Source organism: Micromys minutus (assembly GCF_963924665.1).
Source record: "Micromys minutus genome assembly, chromosome: 16".
In the NCBI taxonomy this organism is placed as follows: Eukaryota; Metazoa; Chordata; class Mammalia; order Rodentia; family Muridae; genus Micromys; species Micromys minutus.
The window spans coordinates 14,759,512-14,771,420 of NC_137985.1; the positions used below are offsets into that span (position 1 = coordinate 14,759,512).

At 37.4% G+C, this 11,909-nt stretch overlaps 1 protein-coding gene across 1 annotated transcript in view; it reads right to left on the reverse strand.

Moving 5' to 3' along the window:
- Nucleotides 1-11,443, reverse strand: part of LOC308430871 (uncharacterized protein) — a gene marked incomplete at both ends in the record, with an annotated part of 216,021 nt that extends 204,578 nt beyond the window's left edge. Inside the window, 1 exon segment of the mRNA XM_080930149.1 lies at nt 11,356-11,443. Within this exon segment, the coding sequence (XP_080786275.1) occupies nt 11,356-11,443 (88 nt within the window).
- Between the last annotated feature and the right edge of the window lie 466 nt (nt 11,444-11,909).

An 11,909-nucleotide genomic window follows, 5' to 3' on the forward strand; every position in this document is an offset into this window, starting at 1 on the left:
CTTTATGCTCATTGTAACTAGTTAGATCTTAGGGCACACTATCAAACCTTTAAAAAAACCCAAGTACTGACTAAAATGTATTTGTATAATTTTATGTAAAATGCTTAAAATCTGTATATTTATCTTTGTTTTATAAAATAATTTCTTAATTAAAAAAGAAATTATATAATAATTTATTATTTAGCTTTCTGTGCCTTTTGTCTCGGCATTGGCTTATATGTCCTTCATGCTATTGTTAGTGTCATACATTCTTATTTTTTCTTTCCTTTTATCCTTCTTTTTAGACCTTCCTACCTTCCTTCCTTCCTTCCTTCTTATCTTTCTTTCTTTTTCTTTTCTCTATTTACTTTTTGATTTCCTTATTGGCTTTCTGCTCTTCCTTACTCCCTTCTCTTTTATTTTCTTTTTCTTTCTTCTCTTCGTCATTCCATACCTTGTTCTATGTGATTTTTTTCTTTCTTTGAGAATCTTTTATGAGCCTAGGTTTGTAGCCCTCACCATGAAAACCTCCAGATCCTCCTCTCTTATCTCCTAAGTATTACAATTATAATATCCCTATGTTTATATTGAATTTCTTTTTTTAACAAGATATGGAAAATCTATATGTATAAAAAAGAGCATGCAATTTCTCTCTTTGTATATATAATTACATTACATACATATATACATGCATACACACACACACACACACACACACACACACACACACACACACACCACACTGGGATATATTTACCTTACATTTTTAAAAAAGAAAAATCTCGAGCATAAGGCTGACTTCTTTCTTTGGTCTAATATTAGCAGGGATTTGGCTATGGTTCTAGATGTAAATATATGTTTGATGGAAAGTTCTAGGTGATCACTGGAGTGATTTTCTATGTCTGTCCCTATTGTGATTTCTCTGGGGCTTTCTTTTCTATTCTAAGCATGCTATTTCCCATATAAATTTTTCAATTTTCAAGTCAATGCTGTATATGTCTTTAAATCTGGATTGACGTGAAAAAGTACTAGCCCATGTATTCATAAAATAAGGTTTTATTTACCTGCCCAAGAATTTGGAAGCCAAGCCCTCACATACAAATAAAGGACCATGTAGTATTTAGGCACTGGAGGCTCTAGAGCATTTTAAACTGTAAAGCTTTCTGCTATTATTATTTTAATTATGGTGACACATTCACGGTAAAAATTTGAGGTCTATGCCTAAAAATCTTGAGTTTTTGACCGGTAGTGTAACTATTAAACTGCAGGATAAAATGTGGCTTCCTTTTATACTAGCTTTGCAGACCTGTTAAGAGTCAGGCATTGAAAGAGTAGGGGTTCATGGGACTCATGTACTGCTACATACAATTTACCTGCTGCTAGTAGATTCAGAGAAAGGAGGAGTCATTGCCAGCATTTATGTGATCACTGGTAGTCCACACCAGGCTCCAATGGATAGTTCTAACCCAAATGGATTAAATGTCTAAACCAGAAGTCATGATTCAGGGAAAGGGATCAAGAGGGCAGGAATGGTTCATAAGAATGGGAGATATATAAGAAAGTTTGGAGAAAACAGTAGCCAGAATGTATGTGTATATGACGTTGTCAAAAAGAATAAACCTAATTAAAAAACAGAATTGTACTCTTTATTTTCTTTATTTTCTGTTCCTTTGGACATACTGCTGTCAATCTGATATCCTACTCTGAGTTTTTAAAGATGCAAAAGCCTGAAGTCATCTTAAAATTCAGGAACAACAGGACTGATGGATGCATACCTATGTGATAAGGTACCCAGAGTACTCAAAAAATACACACTTTGGTCATGAGACATGGAAAAGCCAAGCTGATACTGACGGAAACTTTCTCCCTGGTAGCCATGCAACCTCCTGGGTGACAAAATCGTTAAAAATATTATCCAGCCATGAACACTCTAGGCTGTAATAACAGTTGTTTGGTAAGATTTGTTAATACATGCTACACTGGTGTAAATGTTATGGAATAACTAACTTTTTAAAATTGGATTCCACAGGTGAAAACTTGTACCTAGTGCTGTAAATCTAGCTGACAATGCATAACCAGGAAATTAATACTTCTTAGGTCAAATCTACAACTATTAGTTTGGTAAATAAATATAATACTAACATTTCTTTCTATACAATATTTAGAACCACTCTCAGTCCTCCTTGGGAAAGTGGCTTTGTGAAAAGGATGAAAATTAATATAGAGGCATACAACTGGTCATGTTATAGAAAGAAAGTGTCTATAGAGCTCTCAGCTATAAAAGGGACTTTTACTGTAATACCCAAAACTAATTTGTAAGACCCACCTTCCTAAGGATCAGGTAGGCCTCAGGGATGCTGGGAATTGTAGTTCTTGGAATATAATAAAAGCCTCGTGGAAATTTATGGTGGCTTATATGTCTGCTTTTATAACCTCCTATAATATGTGTCTTCGGGCTCAGTTAGCTAGTAAGTTTTGGGGAGTGTTCCTGACCAAGATCCATCTGTTGGTCATTATTTAATATTTAATAGATTAAGATGTAAGCTTTCAACATTTTCTACCACTATGTCCTTGTTCTACCACTGCGGAATCAAAATCTTTAAAACTGTAGGTCCAAGTTAAACACCTTCTGTTATTTGTTGTTCATGGTTTGTTTTCAAAGTAATACAAAAGTAACGAAGATAGAAGTTGGTCTAAGGGACTGAGTGGGCCACTTCTATGATAGGCCTGGACATACTGTCTTTCAGAGGAATAAAAATTTGACATTTTGGATGAGGAAAGTAGTTGAATGCTGTAATCGGGGCTTATCGGGGGCTTGGAAGACAGTACTGATGAGAGCAGAAGAAAAAATGAAGACTAATCTCAAAAACTCAGAAAGGGCGACAGCAAATGCCACAGATACGATTCTTGTGCTCTGTTGGCCAGAACGTGGCTGGTTTCTGCCTGAAGGTAAATTAAGAAATATTAAACTAACTTCCTAGAAAGCAAAAACTTCAAGACAGCCTAATAGTGACCTGATGGTATGGTTGCTAGTAATCATTCTTAGCATGAAAAATAAAAGTGCAGGAAAAAATAATTGAATACAAAAACAGTTCCAGAAAGTTGAGTTTTGGAGCCTATGCTTGTATTGTAAGAGACGAGAAGATTATAGAAAGGCTTGTTTCAAATGGAATAAAAGGAGGAAGACACTGAGGACAAGGCACCATCCAGATAGGCTTTGACTCATAAAAAAAGAAAAGACCAAGAGACTTTCTGCTTCTGTACATAAAAGGAAAGCTGCAAATGTAATTTCTTGGAGCCAAGTTCTACCCAAAGTGGACAGCTGAACTTGAATATGTTAGCCACATGGTTCTGTTTTAGCATCGGTAAGTGTACACTAGTAACGGGGTTGTAGAACCTTCTATGGTTAAGAACACCTGCTGAGGGCAAGCATGTGACAGGAAAGTCCTTTCATGGGGGTCCTGAGAGACCATTTCATGAAGCTGTGAAATTAAAGCCTAGGTTTGTGTTGGAGACTCAAAAATTCTTGACATGTCAGAATTGCTTTATGACAATGTATACTGGAAGAACGAAACTTTCTTTTTTATTTTACAGGAGGTCACAATTAAGAGATTGCCTTGAATCTCAGAAGCGATTTTAGACTTTGGACAGTTAAACTGTGTTGAGCCTGTAAAAGACTATGGGGATCTTTGAAGTTAGATTAGATGCGTTTTGAATTCTGATGGCAATGAGCCTATGGAGGCGAGGGAGTGGAATGTGATGGTTTGAGTGAAAATGACTCTGATACGCTCATATATTTAAATGTATGATTCCTAACTAGTGAAGTCGTTGGAGAAATAATAGAAGTTAAGGGATTATTGGAGGACATGTGGCACTGTAACTATCTTTGAGGTTTCTAAAACCTTTTACTATTGGCAATATTCCCCTCTTTACCTCCTACTTGCAGGTCAAGGTGCAAACTCTCAGATATTCAGATGTCTGCCCCTTGCTCCAGCATCACAGAGTCTAATCTTCAGAAATTCTTTCTTATAAATTGCCTGGTCACAGTGTCAAAGCAAAACAATAGAAAGTAACTGAGAAGACAATGTCTCACACATGTAATCCAGGCACTCAGAAAGATAACGAAGGATGGTTTCTCTGAGTTTCAAGACATATAGACTGTAGAGTGACTGTCAGCACATTGACAGATATGTATCAAGATCCTGTCTCACAAAACAGAAACAACCTCACAGCATAGTGACTATGCTTAACAATGTTGTGCATATTTTAAGATTGATAAGAGAGTAATTTTAGATTCCATGCCACTTTAAAATGAGGTATAGTTATTTTGACAGAGATATGGATTAAATATATGATTCCATGATTTTGTATACATTTGCATTTACACACATTTAAAAAATCACATTGTAGGGGTTCCTGCAGATACCAGCACCCATAGCTATTTAAGTCTTTTGTATAGGATGCAGTAGTTTAGGGGCTAATTTGGTAGGTCAGCAGTTAGGGAGGCTTGCTTTCCTTGCAAAGAACCTCAGTTCAGTTTCTGCACCAACTTTAGGTGGCATACAACCTTCTGTGATTCCAATTCCAGGGAACCTGACCTAGTCTCCCAACCCCAGCTGCTGTGGGAATTTCATTCATATGCTCTCTCTCTCTCTCTCTCTCTCTCTCTCTCTCTCTCTCTCTCTCTCTCTCTCTCTCTCTCTCTCTCTTTCTCTCTCATGCACACACCACACATGCATAATTAAAATAAGTTTTAAAATAATATAACTTTTATACAGAACTCACAGATACCCTTCTGTATATTTAAACAACATTTTTAATAAGATTTATTATATATGAGTATACTGCTGGTCTTCAAACACACCAGAAGAAGGTATGAGATCCCATTATAGATGTGAGCCACCATGTGGTTTCTTTTGGAAGAGGATCCAATATTCAACACTGTTGAGCCACTTCTCCAGCCTGCCTTCCTTACATTTTATTTCTATCATACCTATAGAACCTAAAATGTAAACACAAGCTAAACCGTTGCTATACCATGTTGACTAGGCACTAATGTCAACATAAACTCCCTCTGTATTCATTCACAATGGAACCATTTTTCCCTAAAGACTTTAAATCTATTGCTGATGGAATCTAATGATATGAAGCCTATGGACATAGCTGTATGGACAATAAGCACACATGTATACACATGAATATGGATAGGGCTGTAAACATAATATGGCTACATACAACTTAAAAATGTTTCAGTTGTACCATGCTTTTGGCAAACTTTGTCCCAGAATTCAATTATTCATTACTCCGGGTACTAGGATCTACAAGCTGCCTTTCTTTATTACATTTGTCACAACAGTTTCATCTCGGCTAGCATCTCCTACTGTCCACCTCAATGGCTCGCTCTGGAGTGAGCCCCGCTGTTATCCACACCACGTCTTGAGTGAGGATCCCTGTCTCTGGGAACGTTAGAGCCATTTTGTTTGAATTCAAAATGTAGTTATGTCAGGTTTCTTTGCGTGCACTAGGATAATTGTCATAATTGATTTCACCTTTTCACACACATGAAAGAAGTTTTATTAAGGTTCATTACAGTCTAAAATGTTGTATTGTCTTGGGTTTTATAAGAACTTGAAAAGAAATGATAAAACATGTATTTAGGTGAAATAAATACTGTGGAATTTGAAATGCCAAGTTTCAGGAGAATAGATTGAAGAGTGTATTTTCTGTTTACTATCTTTTGCAAAAAATATTATTTATAATCATGGGCATATGTGCAGGGTGGGGTAAGGAATGTGCACAGGAGGCCAGGAGAGGGTGCTGGTGCCTCTTTGACTGTACTTACAGGAAATTCTGAGGTGCCTGATGTGGATATTGAGAAACAAATTTAGATCCTCTGGAAGAGCACCAAGTGTCCTTAACCACTCTCTTCAGTCATTATCCTGACTCCCTTTGGTGTAGTGCCTATCACAGAATTGAGCTGTTTTTTTTAATTAATTATTTAAAAAGCAGCATCATTGATATGGAGTCAAAACTATAGAAAAGAGAGTCAAAATCAGACAAAATCAGAATATACTTCCCCTTCAAATGCCATTTTTATTTTTGTCTCATTTTTTTTCTTGTTGGTGTGGTTTTTTTCCTTAATAATTATTTTTGTTAAATACCTGTGCTTTGTTGATATTTATTCTACAGTGCTCTCATTTTCTTCTTTTCTCCCTCTTCCTGCTGGTCCACAGTAGTACTTCTTACTATTTCATATAATATATATGTACATGTATATATAGATATACATATGAACACTATATATATATTATAATTGATATTTGCTTTATATGTATGTCAATTCATAATAGCATATATACATTGCTACTATTCCTATCTATGCATATATTTGCGTACATAGTATATTCACCAATACATACTCATCCATGGACACTCATATATTTTTATTTAAGTCCATTCACTTCATATGAGAGAAATCATGCCACACTTCTTTCTCTGTGTAGTTATGATGTTTTCATATATTCCCTCCACATCTTTTTTATACAACCAACTGTAGGATAAAATATTTAGAAAGTTTATTTTTACTCTCAAACTGTCTATGCTTTTTTCCTTATTAGTCTGAAACACCCTGTAACAACTATTCACACGTCACTTACAGACACAGATGAATTACAATAGATATTATCCATAGTCTAGAGAAGATGGAAATTATATGAGAGAATATGGGTAGATCATGCTAAATGCTACAGCATTTTATAAAAGTGACTTTACCATCCTGGGATTTTCTTGTCCCAGAACATTCTGGACCCATTTCCCTGTAGATATGGAAGAAAGCTGATAATTGTGTGAATGGGTAGATTTCACTAGTGAAGTTGCATGTTAGACTTGCAAAGATCCAGAACAGATCTCAGAAACAGATAAATGCAAACAGGTAAAACTGGTGACAAAAGATGGGAAGAAAGATCAGGAGGGTGTGGGGACACTCATGAAACAGCCCTAGCCACCCGACCTTCCTGTCATATTGCAGGATTTGTCTCTTCACAGTATGTAAGTCCAGATCCACAGAAGTATGAGGTCAGACCAGTCTGAGCAGCCTCCAGTCACAGATGAGGAGGGGCTCAGAGAGCCATAAAATGCTGAACACCCCTGCCTCCTGAAGACAATAGGCAGAACTGCTAGTCCCTGCCCAGCCTTATAGCTTGTTGCTTCTGACTAAATTCACACAGATGGTGAAATATTGGAGATCTCAGTAAAAGTAACTCTGTGCCCCGTTTTCTGCTTTGGAAGGAGAGAGGTAAGGGCTGACTCCCTTCAAGAGAAAAGTAAACTATCTCAGTTCAAATCTTGGAACTTTCAGAAAAGAAAGGAACTCACACACACACACACACACACACACACACACACACACACACACACACACACAAATACACACACACACACACACACAATGCTAGGGGAGACTAGAGACTACAGAAAACTACAAGATTCATATACAAAGGAAGCCAATTGGTAGAGAAAAAAATTGGAAGCCCTATACTACCTGGCCTTCACAAAACAAATGGAGCATGCTCAAGGAAAGCTCTGGCTCTGCAAACGTGGGAGAGACAGCTGCTATTTAAATGTCATTTGAAAGACCATGCTAATCATGGCCCAGTGCTGTGGACACTTCTCAGCACTCTAACCTGCTCCTATTCTGGGAGTGCTTTCCTTTCTTAACAAACTCTGTCTATTGCTACTTCTTATGTGTCAAGACCCAATTCTTTGTCATGGAACACAAGGACCTGCACACTTCAGCACGGGCTCAGATCTGCACTCAGAACAACATTCATGCAGACACAACTACACACATGTACAACACTCACGTGTGCAGAGACAGCCATCTCAGGGATATGCTGACCTCTCACAGTTGTATGCATATTTATTTTCTCTCACATACACAGATACAAATATGAAGTCTCAATTAAGCACTTATACATACATGTACACACATAGTATTCTTCGTATTGCATGTTCATAGACACACATGGACTCACTGTGCCACAACATTAGTTAAGATTCACAGATTCAGAAAATGCCCAAAGATATTCAAAGTCTCACATATTCGATCACCCACACTAGATGGGAATGCAAGTCCTGGAACTCTGAGTTGGTTTTTGGTTTAGGCCCAACTTACTTTACTACACCACAACTTTTCTTAGATTAAAGCAGAAATGAGGAGAGAAAACACCAGTCTATCCACGTGTGCCAATAAAACTTACCTAATATGAATGAGTGTAGATTGATAACAGTATCTTTATTTTCTGTAACTCTTCTCTATAGAAAGTCATATCTGCCACTCAGTCAAGTACCATTGATTCTCTACTGCTCTTCCTTCACATTGACTTTTTATTGGGTCCTTAACATTGTATAATTTACTTTTTATACTCATGGTTTTTGAAGCTTTCCTTTGCTAACATGCCATCCAACAGGGATATTTGTAGTTGGCAGTGTTTTTTCTTTGTCTTTTTTTCTTTTCTTTTCTTTTCTTTTTTTCAGCTGTAGAATGTCTGCAAACTAATTATTCCTAGGTGAGACAGGAAGTGGAAGTAGAAGACTCACACAAAAGCTCACAGGCTAGCAAGACTATAAACAATACACTGATGTAGAAAAACAGCAAGAGAGTCACTATCTTACCAAGGGAGAAAGTACATACTCCCCAAAGTTGTTGTCTGACCTAGATACTTGCTTCAAAGTTTGGATCCCTCAAGATCTAAACACAAAAATGAATAGGTATGTTTAAATATAGGGTGTATATTATAAATAAAAAGGCTTATATATAAAGGAGGCCAGTTGTCAGAAAGGCTAGAAGCAGTCTATCTGGGCTGCACATAACAAATAGCATAGTTCCTAAAGCTCAGGATATATCAGTAAAACAGAGGCAGATGTTTGTGTTGTAAATGTTCTATAAAGGGTCATGATCCATAAAAGTCTATTTTTCCAGCACTTGTGAGCACATCCTTTTGCTCAGCTCACTAGTCCACTCCAGTTCTTGGGAGTGCTTTCCCTTTCTTAAAAATGCACCTTTATTTCTATGTTTCTGGACTAATTCTTTTTTTCTGGGACATGAGAACCTGTATACTTTAGGCATCTTAGCATTCAAATTCAGCCCTGTGACTGCAGAAAAAAACCTGTGATAAATGCCTGAATGATGTGTCTTCCCTGCTCTTCCTATGGAAGAAGAGTAGTGACCTAAAGAATTCTGTTGTAAGGGGTGCATTAAAAACAACAACAAAAATTTTCCACAAAATAATAAAGAAATTGGAAATCTATAAAAATGTATTTATGTCTTATATGTTAAATATGAATTTTACGGACAATTCAGAATAATTTTTATGACCTGAAAGTACTATGATAAAAATTTGCAATTACTACATGTGAGTCGATGTCTTGATTAGAATAAGTAGATATTGGGTCTGCATTAGAGTTGGCCATTTCCTAATACTTCAAAAACGTTACTTAGTAGCATATTTCTTCTTAGTCACCGATAATATAATATTACAATTAAAGTGCTTTTGACTTATGTTTTAAAAAGTATTCTTTCAAATCAGTGGTCTGTTTTTACTTACGATACAACATTTTATGGGTTAAAGCAAATTCACCCTTTCAATGACAGCTATTGTATATTGGTATAACACCAAGAAGTCAATTAAAACACTCTGCTAGTGCTGTCCTTTTTGTTCTGAAGATCTGGCCCAAGTGTTAAGGGTGTCGAGGAACTGTTCCTGATAGCATATAAAAGGGAGAGCTTCAGGATGATCAACTCAGGTACCACCTAGTCCCAGATCCAGACCTTTGTGTTGGGCTATGCCTACATCTACACTGTCATGATCTACTGGAGATCATGAAGGAAGTCGTCCTTCAGAATCAACACTTCACAATCTCTATAACACAAGGCAACAGAAGGATATCTGAGAAAAGTTCCAGCAAGGATCTAGTATTGATAGGGACACCATGAAGAAAGGGACACCTTACTCCCACTCACTCCTCTACTTCTGATTTTGGTCTCATACTTGTGCACACCTAGGCTTTCCCACATAATTGAGCAGACTACCTCCAAAAGGAACTGTACACCTGTTTTTAGAAAGCGTGAAGTAGCTGGCTAAATATAGTTAATGTGAAACACAGGATGGCTCAGTAGGGAAAGAAGCTTACCACCAAAGCCAGTGATCTGACTTTGAATCTAGAGACCCAGATGGCAGAAGAAGAGGAAGAAGAGAACAGACTCTGATAAGTTGTGCTCTAATGACCACATGACATCAGAGTATTATGCCGCCCCACATAAATAGATAGATAAAAATAAATAAATAAATGTGATTAAAAGATACTTTTTAAACATGAAGCCAAGGAAGTGACTCAGTGTGTAAAACACTTTCAATATATGTCAAGAACCCATTAAAGCTAGATACAGCAGAGAAAGCCTGTAGTTCCAGGACTACATAGACAACTGAGTCCCCAGAAGCTCATGGGTTAATTAGCTTGTCATACACAAAGGATGAACAAGAGACTGTCTCTGACAATGTGGAAGGTGAGAAATTTACACCTGAGGTTGTCCTTTGACTTTCATGTGTGTGCTATGGCACATGAACATGTGCACACACACACACACACACACACACACACACACACACACACACACACAAAGGGAGAGAGATATTTTCTCAAAGTAGCTAGTAAACTATGCCTGAAGTCTGATTTCCTATGTTATATAGAGGTAGAGATAAGAGATAGATAGATAGAGAGATAGATAGATAGATAAATAGATAGATAGATAGATAAATAGATAGATAGATAGATAGATAGATAGATAGATAGATAGAGATAGAGGCAGATACATTTTTCTCAATAAATACTTTATATCTACCAGCTCTCTTTCAACTACACTGTGTCTAAGATATACTCTTTTCTGAATACAAAATTACATGGATGAGAAAAAAGAATTTATCCATAGTTATTTATGCTGATATCTCAAATTGTTGCAGACCATGTAGTTTTGAAATGTCTTAAGTAACACACACACAGCTACAGCTGAGGCACTTAGAAATGTTCCTCTCCTAATGTCTACAGTTTACTCTCTTCAGGTTCCTATTGTCTTTCAGGTTATTTAATCAGCTCACTGATTTGGGTGCACTCTGACTTGTCTTTCAGTTCTGTTACATGAGAGCTCAGAAACCTAGGTGTACCTAATTTAAAGTCCCTGAGTCCATGAGAAGGACTTTTCAGCCTACAGCTGTGTTCTCAGCTGCTAGTGACAAACAAATTGAGCAGCTTGCAAAACCCAGAGCACTTATGTTGATGGCTCCTCTCCTCCCAGAGTCCTTCCAGTCCATTACTTCTTACCTTGTCCATAGGTGAGCAAAAGACTGGTAGCCAGAGTCAGCAAGTACCTGCATTGATGTGCTGAGCAGGCCAGGTCCTCCTGTCCCATCCTCCTACCTGGCTGTGTTGTGCTTTCTTCTTACTCCAAGTAAGATCCAGAGAGACTTAAACGGGACTAATCTGGCCTCAGCTTAGCTTCAGGGAGGGTGTTGAGGACACACCTTGTCAGAAGGGGCAGGGCCTACCTGCCATAGGGCGAAGCAATGGCTGTCACATCTGGTAAATGTCATCTGGCATTATACAGTGACTAACACCTTGTAGACCAATACAAGACCTAAGATAACAATTGCCTGTAGCAAAGCTTAGCAAAGCTTAACTGTGTTGCTAAACTAAGATATCTATACTAATGTGTCTGAGTTAGAAGGACAGAGAAGCCCCTGGTACACATCTATACTCTTAAAATTTTTCCCCTACATTTTACCTGACAGCCTTTCACTTAGAGCCTGGTACCACCAGGTAGGAGTGGGGTGAACCCTCCTTTGTGGAAGGTACAACTCGTACAGAGTATACTTCAG